This window comes from Maylandia zebra, linkage group LG2 (genome assembly GCF_041146795.1).
Source record: "Maylandia zebra isolate NMK-2024a linkage group LG2, Mzebra_GT3a, whole genome shotgun sequence".
NCBI lineage: Eukaryota > Metazoa > Chordata > Actinopteri > Cichliformes > Cichlidae > Maylandia > Maylandia zebra.
Window position 1 is genome coordinate 14,919,394 of NC_135168.1, and position 23,800 is coordinate 14,943,193.

Here is a 23,800-nt window from a genome sequence, read left to right on the forward strand (position 1 = left end):
CATAATAACATGGGAATGGTTGGTGACGGGCTGCACGGTGGCACGGTGGTTAGCACTGTTGCCGCACAGCAAGAAGGTCCTGAGTTCAATTCCAACATCAGGCCGGGGTCTTTCTGTGTGGAGTTTGCATGTTCTCCCCGTGTTTGCGTGGGTTCCCTCCGGGTACTCCGGCTTCCTCCCACCGTCCACAGACATGCAGCTTGTGGGGATAGGTTGATTGGATAATCCAAATTGTCACTAGGTGTGAATGTGCGAATGAATGTGAGTGCGAATGTCCCTGTGTGTTGGCCCTGCGACAGACTGGCGACCTGTCCAGGGTGTACCCTGCCTCTCGCCCTATGACAGCTGGGATAGGCTCCAGCGCCCCCCTGCGACCCTGAAACGGATAAGCGGAAGCGAATGGATGGATGGTTGGTGACATTAAAGTCCTGTTTGTGGCACATTAGTATATGTGAGGGGGCAAACTCCTCAAGATGGGTGGTGACCATGGTGGCCATTTAGAAGTCGGCCATCTTGGATGAAAAAAAGTTGTATCCATCTTGGATACAACTTTTTTTTTTTGAGTTTGCCCCCTCACTGCCACAAACAGGACTTTAATATCACCAACCATTCCCATGTTATTACGCTGTATCCATATAAATGGCCCACCCTGTAGAATGAATAAAGGTCTGCCTCAAAACACAGATCTGTGGTCCTGCTGTGCCTTATTCACACCACATCTGGATTTGTCAGTTTTACATTCACAACCCAAATTTCCCACATACCAAAGTTGCTGTTTTGGGTTCAGGTCTGGAGCCTTTTGGCTCAGTGATATCAGTGTTTATGAAAAGAGACTGAGACATTTTTAGTTCTTTTAGTTCCTTTCAATGTTACAACGGTACCACCAACGGGTGGCTGTAGCTCAGGTGGTAGAGCAGGTCATCTACTGATCGGAAGGTTGGTGGTTCGATTCCCGGCTTCCCATGCCAAATATCCTTGGGCAAGATACTAACCCGAAATTGCTCTCCGATGCATTCATCGGACTATGAATGTGTGTGAATGTCAGTTGTGCTTGTGCGAATGGGTGTGAATGGGTGAATGCACAAGTTGTGTAAAGCGCTTTGAGTGCTCAGAAGAGTGGAAAAGCGCTATATAAGAACTAGTCCATTTACCATTTACCACCAAAAATCAAGTCTGCCACTGCACTGAACAAAGCAGAGTGCAGTACAAGTTTGCCATCTGGAGAACACTAGCCGATACTGTTAGACTGAACTTTGGTGGTCTTTATGTGTACCATGTGCACCTGCTCCCTGTCAGTCTCAATTTCTATTGGTCAATGTTTGCATATAATGATGGTACAGCTAGAGTACAGCAGCCAGTGCAACTACAATTTTGGGCCACCCTGTGAACCTAGCAGCTTAGGTTAGCACAGAGCATACCATTTTCTACATGAAGGGTCAATAAGAAGATAAGTTAACTAGACAATGAAGTAGTGTAGCAACAACAATCAGCAGCTAGTTGAGAATATTTTGGTCTTGAATCACCACATTCTCCAACATTTATTTCTGTTCACTCTCAGTTGTTTAGACAGATAGGATGTTGAACTAAAGAACTAAAATGTCAGCCATGCAAAAAAAGAAAATCTTCTGGGAGCTACAAGTTGAAAGAATAGTTATCCAATTATCCGAGCTAACTTCTTGGTACTTTGAACAAAGTCTGGCCATTCATCTTTTATTTCTGTATTTAATAAGGAATGTGTCATGAAAACTGTTGCTTACTAATGTCTTTTTTTTTTGTTTTTTGTTTGCACCAAATTAGGTATCATTAACAGTTCCATGAGATTGGACAATTAAATAGTAAATACATAAAGTCCAACCAAAATAATATGTTAACTCAAATCACTCAGATCTTAACTCAATCAAGCTTCTGCTGAATGTGCCAGAACAAGCCCAACAGCACAAGGTCCCCACCAAAGGTTCAGATCTGCCAAATTAAACAATTACTTGTGGACAATTGGTGTACTGTAGCAGTGACAACTCACCTGATCTATTACTAATGTGCTAACAGTAATATATTAGTTAGTTACTTAGTTGTTTAATTAATTAAATCAATTAATACGCCACCTTTGCTAATCCTGGTTAAATTTTCTATTTTATGTTTTTCATTTATGATAAAATGAAAAAATACTGTTAAAAGCCTTTTGTTAATTGCCTTGTTTCCACAGAGAGTATCTGTCTGAATCCATGTTCTAATTAAATCATTTTGGAGGTATTTAAAAAATGATATGCCTCTCATCTGGAGAAGCTGCACCATAAGAAGAAAAACTGTAATATATACAAGTAGTGCACTTTAAAAAGTAGATTTAAAAACTTAACATGACATTTAGTCATGAGTGCAAATTATAAACTTATCTTAAAGGCTGAACCATGATTGAGTTTAAATCACACTTGGATTCACAATGAGATAAAGATGCCTGCCCATATCTCTAAACGTGATCTCATCTCTTCTACTCTATAATTTAGCCATGACTTTTAGATATTTATGTTGTTTAATAAATCATTAAATTTTCTACTTCAAATAATAAAATGCTTCATATAAAATTCATACTTGTGGACAATGGTGCTATTTCAACTGTATAAACAATTATTCTGTTCCACCAGAGGAAATATTGCTGTTACTTCTGGTGGGGAGCAGTGTAAAACTTTGTCTCTTTGCCTCAATTTATGAGTCCATTCATCATTAAACAATTACATAGGCAAAGAATTCAATTTTCCTCCTCTCATTTCTTTTTTCATGACTGTGTTTCCCAGAAAGGGCAAAAACATAATTACAGAATGCAGCAACACGCTAACAAAGAAATATCGACTGCTGGCTTACAGGCAAACATTGGGTGTAAATTGTGAATGGTTTTTTTTGCTAATAATTTTTTTTTTTTTTGGTCCTTTATCCCGGAGACGTTTTTCACTGCTGTCTTGCAATGTGACAAAGGTTCTTTTTAAAAAGAAGGGAATAACTCTTCCACTTTCTCAATCCCTTGAATTTACCTTTGTCTTGAGAGAAAACACTAAAAAAGCTGTTTCTCTAGCAGATCAACAATGGCATAATGAAGAGGAGGCACTGTGTGTGCATGCTTTTATTCCACGTGCCAAAGAATTTAAGCACCGAGTGCTGTCTTTCATTAGGAATGCACATTTATTTCATATTAGTGAATGCTTGAATGTTTATAGAAGATGCATAGCAGCAAACGCATGCCTTCCTATTCTGCAGCCAGCCACAATTCTTGGACGTCAGGTTGGAACTGGAGTCGGCTCACATGGGAGCTCATTTGGCAGACCAGCCTGCCACCGGGGAGCCTAATGAAAGCACACACAGCCAAGGCCCCAGCTACAACCAGCTCCACTCTCTTGTGAAACCAAAACCACACAGCTTTCGCTTTCTACGCTGTCTTTTTCTTACTTCAGTTGTTTGCATTGCATTCTGTGGGCTGTGGAGTCTGGTAACGTATCAAAAATGTGGTATGTAATTTAAAAACCACAGAGATTTCTGCAAGCATATGATGATCCCCCCCCATTTCTTTTCTATTCCTGGGACTGTTTGTTTTGCAGATATGTGTATTTATAGAGACTAGAAAGATAAGCTTTCCTCATCCATCAATACAACTGTTTCATCAAAAAACACAACATATTGATTAATTCATTCTTAGCTGGTGTTTCAGATTCATGAGATTAAGGCTACGTTCACACTGCAGGTTTTAATGCTCAATTCAGATTTTTTGATCAAATCACATTACAAATAAAATGTGACAGGAAACACGCTCTAGTGTGAACCCTCAAAGCGGCCAAAAGAAGACGTCACACTCAACGCGCTCTGTTTAGACCCAGACCAAACAGTATTCTTTGACTGATGGCCGTTAATATAAAGACTTGCTTTGGACTTCACGTTTCCCAAGTTATTTTGTTATTTACATGTGGCCTAATAATTATCCTTATTGCTGTTTTAGAGAGGAGCGGTACTTCAAAGGATAGTTGCAGATTTCTGTCAAAATCTGCAGATTATACAGTACAAATAAAACATTCACGTTTCTCCATCGTTGTCTTCCCAACAGTTTCACTGGATGGCCAGGAAGCGTTCGCCATGTCTTCTCCGGCGCTGATAATTGGCGTCTGTCTTGTGTCGGTGACGTAAAAGACGGATTTAATGCGACATGACCATTCAAACAGCAGTCGCTTTCTAAAACATCAGATATGTATCGGATTCAGTACCACATACGAAAGTGACCCAGATCAGATTTGAAAATATGGGATTTGTGCCTTTCACACTGTCATACCATGATCGGATAGATGGGTCGCAAAGGGTCAAAAAAGTGGGATTTGATGTGCTTTCGCCTGCAGTGTGAACGTAGCCTTAGACACAGAAATGTGTGTGTGTGTATGTGCAGGCCTTAATTTACATGTATAGTTGTTTAGAAGCACCATATGATGATTCATGAAGTTTTCATGAGACAGCTTCTATAGCACTAGTAATCTATAGTGTCTGCATTTGTAGCATAGCTTCAGGGCTTGTTCCTACAGTTGCAGAATATACATTCTTATATTAAAACAAAACAAAACAAATGTCTCTAGTTTCCAGACCTGATTTTGGATACAGCATTATCAACAGGAGCCCTGTAATGGACTGATGACCTGTACAGGGTGTACCCCACCTCTTTCCCTTTATAGTTTTCTTTTTTACAGTACTTGTCGTTCGACTAAGTACCTACAGCACTAATAGAGTTTTCTTCTGTTGCACATTGGATGTAATAAAACCAGGGCAGAGCATTTCATGCAAGCTATGGGGATGAAAGAGTGTTTCTGGTCTTATTATACAAGATATAATAATAATGATAACTTGCTAATGTTCAGTATCATTGTAATCTTGGAAGAAAGTCAGTGGGGGGTGGGGGGTTCTGACTTAATGCCTTTGTTAGTAAATTACATCAAACATGTATTTTGATCTTCTTTGATGTGACATTAGAAACGATGTTTGTTTCTTTATAAAAAAACATAAAGAGTTGTAAAGAAAGAAATACGAGATATCTTTCCCTACATATTTTAGTGATACTTGATAAAATAAAAACTTTTGAAGTGTCTCCGAGCTTTTGGAACCTGTATGTCATCACAGTTTTAATGGCCAAGGTAAGTAATGTATTTGATTGATTTAGAATTATGGTAATATGTCAGTCTTTCATTTTCTGAGCCAAGAACTGCATTAGTCAAATTAGGCTGAGACTCTCATCTGTTCTGAAAAAATTATCCTCAGTAATTCGTCTGAAAATAAGAGTGGTCAGATCAGTCAATAACTGATAAGAGGGGTACAAACAGAAAGTGCTAATAGCTTTTCATATGCAATTCAAATGCTTTAGTCCAGTTTAAATGCATTCAGTTAATATAAATTGATCACCAAAACACCAAATTATTGTGGACATATCCACAGAAATGTATTTTAAACATTTGGCAATTGTTATATTTTTTTTACACGGCTTATAATTGTGCATTTAGAAATCTTTGGTTTGAATCATATCTGAGTTGCTATAGTGACATACTGCCTGTTAATTAAGACCGGTACCTATTTTTAAAAAATAAGGATGAAACCCCGGTGGCACAGTTTCATGCTGCCTCATAGCACAAAGATCCTGGGTGGAATTTTCTGTGTCATTTCACCACAATCCAGACGTGCACACTAAGCTAATTGCTGATTATGATCTGAGCATTGTGTGGACCTTCTCTATTCTTTAGACATTTCATTTAGTGTATAAAAAAAAAAGATATCAAAATAAAAGGTGTGTTTGGTATTTGACCTACAAAACAAAGTTAACCTTGTTTCTTTTGTATTTTTGGTCAAGTTGTAGCATTTGGTGCTCTCATTTCGTAAGCAGCCCAGAGGACTACAGGCTTGGAAACTTAGTCTAAAGACTCTACCTTTAGACAAGTGTGGAAGAAGAAATTAGTCACTCTTGATGTCTCATGCAAATATACTTTAGACAAAAACATGTTAAGCAGGGTGAAGTAAAGTAACTGAATTAATTTCTTAAGTTTGGTTGCTCTGCAGTTGATGGAGGAGGAACCAATTTGGAAGTCGCTATTTCTTTTACTCTTCATCACAAGACACAAATGCAACATAAATGTGAGGTTCAGTATATTAAGTATAACTGCTGAAGCTATATAATATAAATGCCAGTTTTGGGGGTACTTCCTATTTTAATTTTCTTATTTGGCACATACATAATGGCACCTGTGAATTTCTCTTTAAATGCTGATGCTCTCTAAACTTTGCCTTTCTTATTGTCACTTTGGATTAAGACATGTAATACAATTCAGTGCACTAAAGCTTGTTCCATAATTCCAACTTACAATTGTACTTAGTTTGCTATGATTTTATATAGCCCTGCCTACATTAACACATTGATAAATTATTTATAGACCATTTCAATCTGTTTTACTCTGATACTAAATTACTCAAATGTTTGAAATAATAAACTTTTTCTACGACTGAAGTTTCACTCAACCCCAAGGAGTTGACTGGCTGGCCTGGAATCACTATTATCCAACACGATGCCAATGGGCATCATGTATAGGTAAAAAGACAATGGTTCTTACATTTTTAATAACATACACAGTTATTACTTATACATACCAGTATTATAACCCTCATATCCCTGTAACAGTCACACCCAGAGGCTGTGCAAAAGCAACAGCAATATATATATGGTGTTCCACATTTAGGTAATTTGTTTATTTTTTTCAGCTCATCTTAAATCTTCCTGCTGCAGCCAAGACATTTTTAAAAAAAGGGGCATGTTTTACTTTGCAGGCAAACTGCTTCTGTTTTCATCTTCAATTTACATTGTGTAAGTTGGATAATGGAACAACCCGAGTTGTATTACATATTTTCATCTAAAGTGACAACAACAAAGGCATAGTTTACATGTTTAGACATCATCCCCATCTGAAGAATGAATTCACAGTATACATTTGTATTTGCACAAATAGGGCAATAAAAACACAAAAAATGTCCAGAACTGACATTTCTCATCATACAACCAGCCAGTCAAAATAAAACAACTGAAAATGTGGATCTGATAATGTGACAACACAGTTAAATGTATGAATTCTTACAAAATGAATTACAAAATTATATATAAATAAGAAATTTATTTGTTGTAAGAAACGGGAGTTAAAGATGTTATAAGCTAGTAACTCCATGATAGTTAAAGTGAAACTAAATACAAACTATAGCTTCATTGAGTTGGCCTGTACAGACATAATTTAATTATTATTGTGAACATTTAGAGTGGATCACTGCAGTTCTGGATCACTGTACCATATTATCAAATATTTCTAGCATTGCATTTTGGCATTTGCAAGTAAATATTGTTCATATAAGTATTTATCTCTTAACCATGGTTGACTACATCACTTTCAGTGTTAATGCTTTGAATGTTTCTGTGAGGTTTTAGAGACTGCAACAATAAAAAAGGAATTAGCAATGATACACTTATTATTACACCATTGATGTGAAGTCTATCAGTGAGGCTGCGTAGAAGATGATTATATTTTATGCATTTAGTCAGACACTTTGGTACAAATACATTTTTTTATTTCACATACATAGTTTTTTACTTTTACTTTTGTTTTCACAATCTAAATGATTCAACAACAAAATGAAGAACTACCACAACAAAGTCCAAAATTCCTACTGGGGAAAATGATGCAAATGTCACTGTAGTAAAACTGACACATGTAGTTTGCCAACTAGCAAAGGTACAGTTAAAGGAATAAAAATAGACAAAATAAGACAGAAAAGTGGTTCATGTAGGTTGCTTGACCAATACTCAATGTTATGACAATCCAGCTGTTATCCTGAAAAGTTTTTGAAGACTGAATTTTGCAAAATTCTTAATACTTTCATGAATAAAATCATTTTCTTGTGCTTCTATTGATAAATGATATATATATTTATTAATATTTATTCAATTGGGGAGCAGAGGACAAATACTTAGCCATAGAAGCCCTTCTGGAATCAATGGAAACTTCAAAAGCCTGAAGAATGTACTTGTGGAACAGGGTTATAGCAATTTTAGCAAGTGTATCCCATGAATATTGCTATGAACTATTCTTTTGAACGATTATGTACATACATGTACATAATGAAGCATTACGTACACATATGAAAAATATAGAACATAGGAAATGGTGTTTCATTGATTGGTGAATAAGCATGGCGCAAGACTAAACAAAGTAGGTTATAGCTTAGATACAAATTTGTAATGTACATTGTTCAACTGAGTCTGTAGATTCATCCCAAAACTGAATGATTCTGGGACATATAAATTTCAAAAAGTTGATAACTGACACTTATTTCATCCAGGTCTTCATGAGAGCAACTCATCTGAGAGGTTTTTCCAGCAGTGGTAGTCATTCTAAAATCTTTTTCATTTGAGACACAGTATTCAAGAACTATATCAAGATCCACAGATTTAAGGTAATGCTCATCATTTTGTGATGCCCCAAGGTCTTTTCACTACCACTCTTCCTGTAGCAGTGAGAAGATTCAGTCATTCTGTTTTCAAAAAAATACACTGTACTTTGGGCTTTTCCACAATCCAGACTCTGAGTTCTATAAAAGAAGTCACATCATTTTCATGTTAAAACGACGAGGACCGGCTTGTCCCTCTGCTGAGTCAACATTAGTGCCGTTAGACTTTGATCGTGGCACATGTTCAACATCTATATTGTTTTTGTGTTTTCCTTTTCCCCTGCTCCAAACAAAAAGAAGCAGGAAACAAAACAAGACCACTCCCAGGAATGTGAAACAACCCATAGCTGTTGACACTAAAATAGTCTTAAGGTCAAAACCGAGGGTCACACCAGTCGTTCCATTGGCAGTGGCATTGCTGGGATCTGTGTAGTACTGGGTCCTGTTGGCATACAGTGATCCTAAACTTTTCACCGCCAATGATGTCTTCAAGGTGTCATTTCCAGCAGTGTTGGAGGCAAGGCAAAGGTACTCTCCACTGTCTTGGACTTCTGCTGCCTTGATTTCTAGTGTACCATTTTTATGGATGGTTACTCTACTATGGCTGTTTGTTAGCACTCGGCGATGTGGGGACAACCAAGACACAATTGGCCTTGGTGTCCCATCAGCACTGCAACGCAACATAGCCTGCTGACCCTCATCTACAGTAACTGTTTGTGTTTTATTTTCACGAATTTTCGGTTTGGTACATGTAACATAATAAGACAGGAGAGTCTCCTTAAACTCCTTAAAAGGGCGTCCACGAATGCCCTCAGGTGTGCTGCATTCTGGCTGTGAATCCCCAAAGAAGATGGAATGCCTCTTCTGCAGGATCCACATGAGGCGGCAATCACACACTAAGGGGTTGTTGTCAATGAGAAGAACCGCCAGAGCCTCAGGAGACTGAAAAACGCCCTTTTCCAATGTATCCAGTCGATTGTGTGAGATATTGAGAACTCTGAGACCCCGCAGACCTTGGAATGCATACTGTTCAATGGTGGTCAGCTGAGCTCCAACAATATGCAGCTCTCGCAGCCGAACCAGTTCCATCAGCATGCCCGCTTCAATGTGCCTGATGCGGTTGTAGGACAGATTGAGATGTGTCAGATAGGGAAGATGCTTCAGGGCTAGGTAAGGGAAGGTGGACAAGTTGGTGTTGGTTATAAACAGTGTTGTCAAGTTGAGGCCATGCAGGGTATTAGCTGGCACATGGTCTAGTGAAGGCCAGTTATCAATTTCTAAGTGCCGCAATCGGAATAGCTTTTTGAATGAGTATGGATGTAAAGTGCTAATGCTGAGGTATCGTAGATGCAGGCTGACCAGGTTGTGCAGATGAGAAAGAGCCTCAGTGGGTACAACTGTTAGGTTGCACCTTTCTAAGGTTAGTGTCTCCAGGCTTAAAAGTCCACTGAATGCACGGTGAGAGATGTAAACCAGGTCATTGTCACCCACTTCCAAAAACCTAAGATTGTGCAAGTCCTGGAACATATAATCCAGGAGAATGACAATCTTGTTGTCACTTATATCCAGTCGGGTAAGATTGGCTAAGCCTGTGAAGACACCCAGAGGAATAAGCTTGATTCGATTGCTTTTGAGGCTGAGCGAGTGCATGTTAAACAACCCATTGAATGCTCCAGGCTCAACATAGCTGATAATATTTCCACTGAGGTCAAGTTCCTCAAGCCCAGGGAAGGCAAAAAAGTCATCGGGGTTGATCATTGTCAGCTTGTTCTTACTTAAGTCCAGGATTCTTGTTTCAGTTGGGATGCCATCTGGGATGGTGGGCATGCGCTTACGGTGACAGACAACTGCCTTGCTTTGTGCTGAACACTCGCATCGCGAGGGACATCCCAGGGTAGAACCCACAAAAACAGCCACAAGGGCCAATCCCAGGAAAGGCTGCCAGCATGAGATGACCGTGTGCGGCATGACTTTGCTCATAAACTCGACCATTCTGTCACGGTTCTGCAAGACAAGAAAACAAAGGGAGAGAAAGCGATATATTAGCTGGTTCCTCATGATAGACTTCATTGTGTGCCTGAAGAATGAATAATGAATATTCACAAATAACATAGGAGAATTAACTATGGAGAAAACCACACAAGGTGAACATAAAAATATTTGATAAATGTAGCTCACCACATCGAAATATCAAGAATGCCTTCCTTAGCATTCTTGTGGATGCATACAGGGTGAACAATTGGGTGCTAGGCTTTGTTTTGACATCACCCACTGTTTCAATAGAAACAAAGAACTTCAGAAAAAGTTTCTTAAAAAGTTGAATGTTTTTATTGTAAATGATTTATCTATTTTTGACATGTGTATATATATATATATATATATATATATATATATATATATATATATATATATATATATATATATATATATATATATATATATATATATTTTTTTTTTTTTTAAGCACATTGTTATTCGGAAATAGTAGCATTCAGAAAAAGTATCCACCCTATCTCTAAAAGGACAGAAAGAAGAAAAAGAAAGAATAAAGAATAAAAGAAACCACTCGAAAATCATGAAGTTCATGGAGGTGTAACATGGAAAAATTGAGAAACTTACAAAACTGAAACACATGTAACATTCAAAGAACATTATGAATATCATTACAAGCATTTCCTCCAAAAGAGCAGAATTTACTAATTTGTCATGTTGAATATTTTTATATTTTTTGATTTAGAAATAAAACATGTTTAAAACATGGATACTCGAGAAAAAATAATACAAAACACAACTTGCACTATATCACTGGGTGGCTTTACATATTTCGGTTATTCATACATACAGCTGTACTTATATCATAAAGCACATACAGTAGATACATGAACTAATGCCGTGTTTGCAACAAACAGACTGGGTGACAGGTTGCAAGGATTGCAAACCATTCCTGCCTCATTTGGTGTGTCATGGGCTGTGCTAAATTTAAACGATGACAGGAATAATCTGAATTTCTCCTCAGGCTTATTCTAACAGATTATGGTGCAAAGATAATATGATGACATACTTATCTAAAGAGAAGCATTATATAAACCTAAGAAATCAACTAAGATAGCTGAAATATTTCTGCTGCTGTAATATAATATTTATATGACAGGACATTTCTATATGGAGGGGGCATATATGAAAAGTAAACTTTCATATTGATATTTTAATGTTCAGTTACTATTCAAACAGTATAAAGATTTATTTTCAAGTCTAGTTTAATACAAACAGCCACGACACAGATAACTGCAGCCTTGAGAGGACTGCTGAGAAAAGTTGATTTAAGAACTTGGTGAAACAGTTCTACTCCGAGTCAGTCCCAAATGACCAAGATACTTTCCATTTTGCTAAGGGAGAGACACTCCAGAAACGTTAAAAACAATACGCTAGTTTCTGCTAATTTGTTCAGTAACTACCCAGAGTTCATGACAATCGGCCAGCGTCAGAACCTGGATCGACAGCTTCAGAATTGGCTCATTTCACCACAGCAGACCAGCACAGTGCCCACATTACTGTAAGTGCTGCACCTATCCATCCGCCAATCTCCTGCTCCACTCTTCCCCTCACTCATGAACAAATCCTCTGAGACCGTTAAAGTCCTCCACTTGGACCAGCAACTCACCCCTGGTCTGGAACGGACATGCCCCCCTTTCATAACTGAGAACCATGGCCTTATACTTGCAACAGTTTATTCTCATGCAGCAACTTCACACAGAAGTGCAAACTGCCCCAAAACTGCCTTGTTGGAGGTAACCAACAGTTAGCCATTGGGGGTCATATGATTGTTGGGGTTTTCTCTGCTTTCTCTGTATGTTTTTAACTGGAGTCCCCTGGGACCTCAAAACATTTTAAACAATCACTAATTAAAGCAGAAAGGCAAAACACTAATGTGACATCACTAGAAACAAATTGCATTTTTAATAATGGTTGTATGACTGGGGTATGACGAAAAATATACCCCAGTCAGTAGGATGAGTTTTAATATCAAATATATCGAGTTTATCTTTTTGAATTAAATTAGAAATAAATGGAAGATGTAAATTAAAAACATTAAATAAATAATGTAACTCATTTACGTATTTCTTTCCTATATTTTTGCAATAAAACACTCATTATTTCAAGATGATTTTTAGAAAAATACAACACTACAAAATGGTATATATAAACAGTATATTTAATCAAGATTATTCTTTCAATCTAAATACTAACATAGGTATCTTTTTCTCAATCTGAAAGCCCTATCAGTGTTTTAGAAGTAACTAGTAAGATTAGTAAGATTTTGAAAGTGGCTTCAGTGGCTCCATATTGTGGAGATTAATATATTTGCGTAACACATGAAAGAACCCCAGGTTGAGACAGGGAGGGGACACAAACCCCTGAAAGGGTTGCAGGTAAGGAAGCAGATGAAATAAACTGTCTTGATTATCACAAATAAAATTCAAGGATGCTCACAACTGGCTCTCCACATTAACTGAACATACAGGGCTTCTCCTAATACACACACACCTGTAACTTCTATGTTTTGTAGTTTTTTAAATTTACGCAGGATTGTCCTTTAATCCTAACTCTTAAAACCACTTAAAAATAGAGCACAATCAAAAGTAAATGAAGCCGATAATGATTTTAACATAGTAGTCAATCAATCACTTCTAGCTACAGTGGACAAAAATGACTCTCTGTACAGAACACTCTTGTTGTGCACAAATCTTTCCACATAATAGCTGGCTTATGTACTCTGGCTGTCCACATGAATTGCAGCACAATATGATTTGATGGTTTACTAAGAGGGTGTCTAATCAGGATAATGATTGGAATTCTTTGTAACAGTTCATAATCAGGATTTGAGTGAGCCTGTTATGTGACCTAGTCACCTGCACACTTCTGAATGAGAGTACCCTAGTGCATCAAGTGCATCATCAGCGGCACCCACTCAAGTGTGTCCTGCACCGGAGCAAATGCCGCATAGAATTAGGCAGATGCCCCAGGGCAGCGTCCACAAATAACATTCCAGCTATCTGTTCATTCACAGTTATTTTTTGTGTGGAACTCACTTCTGAGTGCACTGTTTATTTTTCTTTTCCTTACAATTTCCTTTATAATTTAACTGCAAACAACATATATTTAGTGTGCTGTGTGTTCTGAGCTATGTTAGAGTGATTGTGTATTTAACAAGATACAAGATACAAAATTTTCACTCTCTCACATGACAAATTTGTTCAAAAATGGTCTTTCAATAAAACCAGATTTTTTAAAAAAAACAAAACAACCCAACCTTGGATTTTCAAGCATTTTCATTTTATCTCAATATTCTGGAAGCTTCCTATGACATTCACCGACAGTCCAATGGCAGAAATCCTGCAATGCACTGTGAGATAAGTCTGTACGGGGAAGGCTTTTCTATAATGTGGCCCTTGACCCACATTAGTGCAGAGTGGGATCCTGAGAGGGGGATGATAACAGCTAATGGTGTCTGACTCAGCATAAATCCATGAACAGACATTTCGCAGGGGTGCTGAGGTCACATGAGCAATGCCATCAACCCAAGCATACATACACAAATGGCCCAATGTGAAGAGCAAACTTATAATACTTTTCTTGGCTATTAAATCATCATTTGCTCTTCCAGTATAACAAATACATGAGAAAACCTTTTTTTAGCCTATTTCTGGTAAGCTCACATCACTGAATAATTTCCATATGAATCGCTAAAAACATATGGGGCACTTCCATCCCATGTTCCCTCTTTAATTTTCAACACAGCCTCAGGCAAACTTGTGAGGGGATGAGTAGAAATGATGCCCGACTTTATCAGAGTGGCAAACCACACAGTTACACTGTTAGTTAGAATTTTATTCTTTCTTCAAAGGCTTTCTGGTCAAAAGAAATCCGTTATATTTCCTCATCATCAGCTGCACTTGTGCACGATATATAAGCTATTAGTCTTGTCAGAATAATAGTGCAACTCAGAACTCTTGACATGATGTCCAGGTAAATGAATCCTACAAGAGGTTTTATCAAAACGAGATTTGAAGGTGAGAGTGTTGCAATTGCTCCCTGGGCAGCTGACTGATGGGTAACTGCAGAATTTCTGTTTATTTTTCTTTGGTATGGTCTCACTATAACTATTTTATTTTGCTTACCCTTTTTTTAGAGCATTGTCTTGTAGCATATCCATACAGACAGCATGTACAAAGTCAGAGATGGTACTATGCTGCGATCTATATCGCACATATAGTGCATATACAAAGTGCATGCAGGTGAATTTGTGTAGGTCCATCACTGAAAACACACATCTCATCAAAATGGTGATCAGATACGCTGTCCATGGTCCTGAAATCATACCGGTTTAATTTATTTAATACTTTGCTGTTTGAGTGTAATAAATCTATTTAATGCATAAACAGCACCTTAAAACTAACAAACAATTTCCAAACTCTAAGTGAAAAACGGGATGCTATTCAGAATTCCCATCCAGAATTCAGATTATTTTTAGGACAAGTATCAAAGTCGGTGTTTTCTTCCCTCAATTCTTCTCCCTATTGAGAAGATTGTAAAATTCCTGCCACAGACGGTAAACCAAAACCTAAAAATGAAGAATTGCAAGAAGTTTTGTTGTCGCCGGTATTGCATGGGTCCTTTAGGCTGGAGTTCACTAAGCTAATTTACAATTAGATGACTTGGAAATCTCTACATCTTTATCACATCTTTGTTTGGCTCTTTAGCACATGCTCTCAAATCTCAAAACGTCCCCTCTACACAGCAATAACTGCCACATTATCAAAGCCAAAAAATAAGGCAAAATAATAAGACAAAAAAAAATGACTGCTTTGACATTAGACATTAGTACAATTAGTAATAAATGACATGTGGCGAACATTAGTAAATCAGTTTGCGCTTTGTACATACTGGCAATGCAATTTTTATGCCAGAACTAAGTTTGTTCTGGTGCAATGTGCTAGTGAATATGGCCATAGTGAAAAATTTGGTTTTACTGGGTACAGTGAATTAGATGATAAAACTGTTCATTTACATGTAATTAAAGTCATTAAAGTCATATGATAGCAAATGCAACAAATCTATTTACCTTGAATCTGAGCTTGCTTATTTAGAACAAGCTGAAATTTGAGGAGGCAAAGTCTGTATTTATTCCTTTCTAAAAAAAACAAAAAAATAAATAAATTTTAGTTGTTTAGTTTTCAGTGTTCTATGTAAAAGACAATACTAATTGTTGTAGGCACGGCCGTTTAAGACGTAGTATCTCCGAACTATAGCCGAGTGTAGCAGACATAAACCTCAGATGGTCGATATGACATATGTCTGTCCTTCTGCACATTTGTCTGTCTTTTATTCCACAGAAACATGGTAGAAAGCAAACTAAGTCTAGGAATCATGGGTCAGTTTACACATAATTATCTCTCTCCGTGCTGAGAAAAGTGGACACTCACCATCTATCTTTGATTTCAAATTATTTACCAACTAATTATTCACAGAGCGCCAATAAGAAGCTGATATAATCATGGATAATTCACTCAACAGTACAGGATGCTGACTTATTAGAATATATGTGATCTTAGCAAAGGAAGAGAAAAAGATTTGCATGCTGTGATGTAAGAGAGTTTTAAGAAAGCATAGTTAAGCCTAATAATACTTCACTATTAAAATCATATGTTTCTGAAGTTATTTGAATGCAGGGTGCTAGGGCATAAAACTTGTCCAGGATTATATTAAGCTGTCTTTTCAAGTAAAACCATGCAAATCAATGTTGGTATAATGCATTTTTGTAGACTGTATGTCACTGGTTGACTTTGTAACCACTTGGTTTCCTAAGCCATAATCCAGCACAGTATTGGTTGTAAACATTTTGCTTTGGTATTTATTTAAGGGGTAAGTTTGCACACCCTGAATGGTCACAAGGCACTTCTTATTTTGCCTCAGAATTTTGAGGATTTAGATAACAACTTGGCCTCTGTGCAATCAACCAATGAAAAGCCACTTGTGAAATGTTCCTGCCTCTATCTCCTCAGGAAAGGTTTTCAGACTGTGTTTGATGTGGCCCCCAGGCACTGATCATTGCACATAATGTGACTCCTCTTCACACAAAAAACCTCTCTGCATTAATGGTGGATGGTTGGAGAAAGTTGCTTTCTTTACCCAGCAATTATTAACACTCCTTAAAAAGCATAATCAAAGTGTTAGATTTCAATTTTTTGAGTTGGAAGATGGCTCCAAAGAAAGAGCTACTCTGGAAGGCAGGAAATGGATGAAAATTAACTCTGGGAGCTTGAGTGAAGCTGCAGAGGAATGGGACTGTGTGCAGAGTAAAGCTGTAATAAAAGCAACATTATGTGTAATCATGCAGGGACAGTGTATGCTACATACTGGGTGCAGCGTGCAAGAAGCAAGCCTCAGATTAGCATCTGATATGGCTGCCCTCATGCCAAAGGGTCCAGTTCATTGCAGTGTAGTTGGTTATCATGTGAAAAGAATATGAACCAAGACTCTTTCAGAAAGTGACAAAACCATACTGTAGTATGTAGAGTTAAAAAAACAAACCTACATACAAACACAATATTACAGCACTGGGCATATCTTAATTTAAGTATAAGATAGAAACCACGCCAGCACTTATCCTTCTTTTTTTTTTGCATTTACACTGGTCAGAGTTCCTGCAGCCCTGAAATGGTTAACTCTTGCTTTCTGAAAACAGAGGAATACAAAAGCAAAGTCTTTGATAGCTTAATTTCCCAGATAACTACAAAATAACAGCACAACCTCATAAGGGTCATTGTAAGGGAAAGTTATTAAATCATCATTTTATTTTAATGAGGCTTATATCTTATAATGATGCTACCCTGAAGGAAAGATGTTATTAACTTGCAGGTTAGTTCACAGTCAGAGTATGCAATTAACCCACCTTTTCAAAAGAGCATCGGCAAGCAATCAAATGGGATCATAATGAGAGGAAAGAGATTGCAATGCTCTTTGGCTTATTCATTATTGAGAGGGTCTTTGCAAAGGGCAGTGAGGCTTTAAGGTGAGCCTGCCAACATACAAAATAACACTGTACTCCTTTAATAAACCAGTGTGTATCTGACTTCTGATGCTACAGAATGGCTCCACAGGATGTGACCTGGATACGATTAAACAAGTCTGCCTCCTTCAGTTTTGCCAAACACAAATAATTAAGGAAGGAAGGCAGCAATATTTCAAATAAAAGTAGGAGTAGGAAAAACAAGAATAATGTGAGCAGCGGCAGTCTTGTTGACTCCTAATGCATGCAGATGGCAGCGAAACAATCTAAAGACGTTGCTGGTAATTGTTCTATTTTCACAACAATTTTCATAAATTGTTTTCAGCATAGCTAACTGTACAATTCATTAACATATAAACTGCAAGAGCAACATAATTATGGTCACGTGACAGAGGGCTTTGGGACCTAGAACCCTTAACAGTGAGGATCAACAGCCTTGGGGCAATAACAGGCTTCCATGCACAGATTACCCTTCTGCTTGGCTTGCAGAGCAAAGTCAAAGCTCAATTAATCCATGTTAATTAGAGATAAACTTGGTAGATTGAGCCAGTTGCTTTTTTTGGTGTCTGATAACCCTTAACTAGGGATAGAGTCAAAAAACACTGCATCAAACAGTCAGATCTTGGTTCATCCCACAGGAAAAGCCTCTCAGACATGAGCCTTAATCCCATGTATAATAACTATTACAATTCTAAACTTTGAAGACAAGCAGGAGGTTGTAAAAAAAAAAAAGGGGGGGGGGGCGGGAGAGGGAACAAAAACTTCGTAATTAAATGGGAGGATAAAAATAAAACAGCCACAATATGAGAGGACTTAATAAGGTCTGGGGAATAGTACACTGTCATTTCATTACATTTGTGACAAGTGGGAAAAAAATCAACCAATTTCTCAGTTCATTAGAGAGACATGTGCTACGTATTAAGAGCTTTATTGCAGTATATTTTTCTCAGTAAAACTGATTCTCTTATCCAACATAAACATTACTGCACCGTTATATTGATGCTGAAGTGCCTTATATTTCCACTTTAGCAGGTCAGAATACTTCATCTCACATTACTAGTGGAAATGGCCTAAAGTAGCCTATATGTTCCAGAAATGCTGAAAAGAAAGACACTTATTTTCTTATCTAATGCAAATAATCAGAGTCATATATGAAGAGCTCAACAGCAGATCTTTTACCATCTTCAACTTAGCAACCACTTACACAGATACACTACTGTGCACACATTTCCTACGCCCTATGCATATCCTTTTTCAAAAACTCTTTATTTAATGTGTATTGTAGCTTACTAAGCTACATTAGCTAGACAGAGTGAAAAATCAATAAATGCATTAGACAACACATGTCCTGCAATATGAGCATTAGATGAGTTTTTACATGGATGCATGAAAGTATATTAATTACTCATTGTAATTAGAATCCAATAATAATCAAGACTCAAATAAAACACAGATGTGTAGCGTTACAATGTACAACTATCAAAAACCATGTTTTAGATTTGCCATTTTTCACTTCACATTTCAAGCAGTGTTACTACCATAAATCAGTGAAGCCTGGGGGGATTCTCTTTTTTCCACCTGCTACTCCCCCTTGAGAGATTAGCCCACAACAGTACCTCAGAAGCTGTGCGCTATGCCGGTTCTTGCTCAAAGGTGCAACCAGCAGAGTGTGCACTGCTTGCCAACAATAAGACTTGAACCTGCTGCAGGTGTTTACAACCTGCTCCCTAAATCATGTCACAGTATTTCTAGGAATAGGTAAAAAACAAAACATGGATAGGCGTAGGAGGGAAATAAAAAAGAGGCAACTTTAAACACTTTTTCTTAATCCTCTCTCCTTTAATAATTTTATCATAAACTTGCATAACCAGCAAAGACTGTCTGAAATTTTCATCATTCATCTCTTAAATTTTCACTGACCTGGACTCTTTTCTTGTGCAGCCTCAAGTCTAAAGAGCATTTTTAAAATGATAAGCAGAACCTTGAGTGAATTTCTACCTTCTCTGGCTTTGAACTAAAAAACCTTGTGAGATAATTTGTGTGAACTGATTAAAATGCATTTGCAGCCGCTGATAACACATTGTGTGGGCTCCTGAGAGCCCTTGTGCATTCTCTTCTTGGACCCCCACCCCTCTGTTCCTAGGCAGCCTACATCAGGTCTGAGTCAGGGGGTGTTTCATCTGTACAATGACTCAACAACAGAGGCAGTTAAAGACGGTACGCACACACCTCATCCTAGCCTATATTTAAATCAGTCTTCCCATAAATATACCATAAAGCTCATAAATACACAGTGTAGCAACAACATGCAACATGAACAATTAGCTATGATAAAGACATGCACTGCTTCCATAAATGCCTGTTGCAAAAATTTAGAAAACAACAAACAGGATGACTGCACCTGCCATAATGGAAGCGTGATGTTTCCTATTGCCAAAAGTGCATCATTTTAGACTGCATACTCTGCTGAGAGGATGCTTTTCAGTATTAAAATGAGACACTGTAAACATCTCATAGTCATACTGATAAAATGACAGTAATATTAATTAACAGCTTGATATTATTACATGTGGCCAAGCTTTGTAAATTTATCACAAGCGGCTACTGTTGTCATTTGTGCGTAATGTACCATTCAGCACATCCACAAGAGGCCATTGAACATGCTTTTTTTTTCATATATATATATATTGTAAAAGAGAGAAATTATTCATGATGTTAGCTAAAAGGAACACATGCAGCTCCAGCATACACATGCATCTCTGTGATGTCCCAACAGTCTTTCAGTATACTTAGCAGGAAATCTTATCTAAATAGCTGCAAGACATCTTTCTACCCCCCCCCCCCCCCTTTAAAAAATCAAATTTAATATACAGCTTGATTGTTTTAAACCGTATTCTCTTATGCCACTGTTTTCTCTTCTCATTTCTTACTGTGTTTTCTCTTGTCTCCCAATCTCTCCATCCTTCCTCTTTGGTTTTTTGTCTCCTTGTCCAATCAAGAGATCTGGCCTCTGACCTTGCTGCTCAATGCCATTAAAATCCTTTCAGTAGTGCTGCTTGTAACACCTTGAGAAAGACTAGAAAGCCTTCTTCTGTCCTTGATATTTGCTTGTAGCCTTTTCTCTTTATAGTCTTTACAGTCTAGTGTGAGGTATACAGTGGGAGGGGAAATACAGATGCATTTAACTGTTTAGCTTTACACCGGTGTTTTAAACAGGGCTGTAAAGGCATATTGATTGACTTGAAAGGGCCTTTTGTGTTTTACCACTAAACCCAAGAAGGTTCTGAAATAAACAGCACACTAACAAAGAAACAAAACAAGAAATGTGTGGATAACTTCAATTACATTTCATGGATGTTTATTTTTATTCACTACATCAATTTTTGTGTACTTTCTATAAACATCTTGTATATTTCCTCTCCGGTTCTCCCAAATGTAAATTTCATTATTGTTGTGGCTTGGAAATCAGTCCTGAGAGAAGTTTTACTTCCTCCAGGATATTCTTTTTTTCCCTTCATCTAAACTGAGGATCTCATAGTAAATACGTTTTATTTACTACAACATGTAGGCTATTGAGGCAAAAATCACACATTCCAACACACTAAAGGAACAATATTATATTCCAACACACTAAATGTGTTGGAATATAATATTGTTCAGGTGGGATAGAAGAGATAGAAGGTAAGTGCAGATATGAGTAATATATATAAGATGAAGTATCACATTGTCATTGTCACTGCATGTAGAAGAGTGTGCAACACTGTCACTAATACGAGTAAAAACTGAAGAATAACCAACACAACACAAAGCTTTGCCTCAATACCGCACTGCATGATTACTACCCAGGGGAATCCAGACAACAGTGCTAATCTGACTGAACAGCTGAACCCTGAGCAGGGGTTTTTACAAAGAAGTAATGGACCCCTCGGAGGACAAATCAAAGCCACAATTTAAGTGATTTGGCTGTTTCTATAGCTTGCTTGTTATCACTCATCCAATATGGTTTTCTGTTGTCCATGCAGGAAACACAAAACTTTACTAGTTATTGATCAGTCCATTGGATTCAGCTGATGAAAAAGCCGTAAAAGAGAATAAAAGGAATGGCAGGCAAAGAAGTCCAAAATTACACTCCAGTTGATTCTTGTCCAAAATATCTTCATCAATATTGCATTTATGGCCCGTGATGCTTTTTACCTTCTAATTCAGGGTGTGTTAAATGATGATGCACACACGCTGTATAATGTTACTCATTTGCTCACACTCATTAGAATTAATAATTACACTATCCATCAGTTTGTTCCTATCCATTTTTAGGATCCTTTCAGGACTGGAGCCTATCCCTGCTGTCAGAGAATTAAAGGTGGGATATGCCCAGGACATGTTTGTCACAGAGCTAACAGAGAAACAGAAAACTATCGACTCTAACATTCACACCTATAGGCTATAAGTACCAATCGGGAAAAGGACAAACATGTAAGTATTGGATACATTTCTTTCTATTGATGTAACAGATACGTCAATATTGCCAAAAATATCAGTACTGTACCAACCTCAAAAATCCAGTTAGGAGGCAGTTGCAACATTGCCAAAGATGTACATAATTATCAGATGTTCTACCGAGTAAAGCGTTTTTCTTTGCAGTAATCCTTACAGGAATGTCAAGAAAGAAAGAAAATAATACAAATATGACAACCAACTAAATGAGAATAAAATTGTTTTAAATCATTAAATTATTGTGTATGTTCTATACAACTGAGGTCTGGAAACAAACATTTCATAGGAGGCATCTGAAACAATATCTCTCCTTATGTAATCAGGAAAAAAACTATAATTAGAGTAGAATATATATGTGGAGGTGGGGGCTCTGTATCCGTCTCTGAGCTTGCTGGAAACATGGTCCGCCCTCTGGTGGGACAGAAATTAGGAACAACCATTTTCAGATTGGCTTTATTAAAGCCTCTTGCTATAATAAAGATCCTATCAGGATGAAGAGATTGTAGGTTGCTGATAAAAAAAAACTTCTTTATTCAGTCTTGGTATTGGTGCTTGGTAAAATGTACACAGCCAGAACAATGACTCCTGCGGCAGATAAAACCTCTGTGTTTTGCTGTGATGTACTCTTTGTTGCAGAGCGATCTGGCACTGGTGATGCAGATACTGGGCAGTGGTGGTTTATGGGGAGCCATCTTTAGCCTGGTTTGTATTCAAGCTCTTCACACCTGCTTCTGCTTTTTTTCTCTCCACTGCCTTTAAGGTCTGCAGCCTGCTATACTGATCCTTGGAGCGCCTGTCCTGTGCAGGATCTTCTTTAGGACATCCCCTTGTTGATAGTTTACAGCGAGATCTATCGCACAGCCAGAAGTGGCAATCTTTATTAGTTCCTCTCCACTGTAGGGTGGAGGGCTTGTGACAGAAAAGTAAGCTAAGAAAAGGAAAAAAAAAAAATCATGCTCTATACAATGATGACTGACACAGCTGTGATGTTGCCATGAGTATATGTTTTGCTCTCACCACCTTCAACAAGAAAATGTGTCCCCTGTCAGTGCTTAGTTCTATGAATAATTATCCTACCATGATACTTTTCAAACTCTGTGCCTTTGAATAATTCATAAGGAAAATCCCGGGTTCTCTCGCTGATGCTTTCACCAAACTCTCATTTGGAACAATTCGAGAAAGCAAGTGGTGGGAATAAAACGAAAAGAAAACACGCAAAAAATGGAGATCGTTGAATTTCAGCATGAATCTGTCAGAACGTCTTGTCAAAGGCAATAGCCACAGGCTTCATTCAGTCAATGCAACATGCAAAAGTAGGATTGTGTTTGCATTGCCGGCGGGTGTTCAGGTAATGTCACTTAAACAATGTTGACTCGTGAAAACAGTACAAAAGAATGTAGCCAGAATTTAATCGAAATAAACATGTTCAAGTTTAATTAAATTGCTTTTTCAGTTGCACATTGCCTCCAGTGCAAACAATGGAATATCATTACTGGAAAAGTATAAAAAAAAAAGAAATAAAAAAACTTTGAAGAATTCAAATTAGGGAACTTCACTAGAGTCTAGTAGTGTAAAAAAAAAGGCATAAACAAATAAAAATAATACTAAGATGTAATAAATGAATTTTGTTTCTCATGTTTATCTATCCTTTTATTGGTGTTGGGTCTGCGCTTCACAGGCCCGGCTGATTTAGAGACTTATTCCCGTTAACGAAGCAAGACGAACAGCTCAACCGGTTTTTCA

The 23,800-nt window shown here is 37.5% G+C and overlaps 1 protein-coding gene across 2 annotated transcripts in view; it reads right to left on the minus strand.

Annotated features, from left to right (window-relative positions):
• Positions 1-7,592: 7,592 nt before the first annotated feature.
• The window catches only part of lingo2 (leucine rich repeat and Ig domain containing 2), a 210,956-nt gene continuing 194,748 nt past the window's right edge, over positions 7,593-23,800 (minus strand). For both annotated transcript variants that reach the window (XM_076889374.1, XM_076889373.1), the window contains exon 5: positions 7,593-10,497. In XM_076889374.1, coding sequence (XP_076745489.1) covers positions 8,647-10,485 — 1,839 coding nt within the window. In that variant the 5' untranslated portion in view covers positions 10,486-10,497 and the 3' untranslated portion in view covers positions 7,593-8,646. The remainder of the gene's footprint in view (positions 10,498-23,800) is intronic.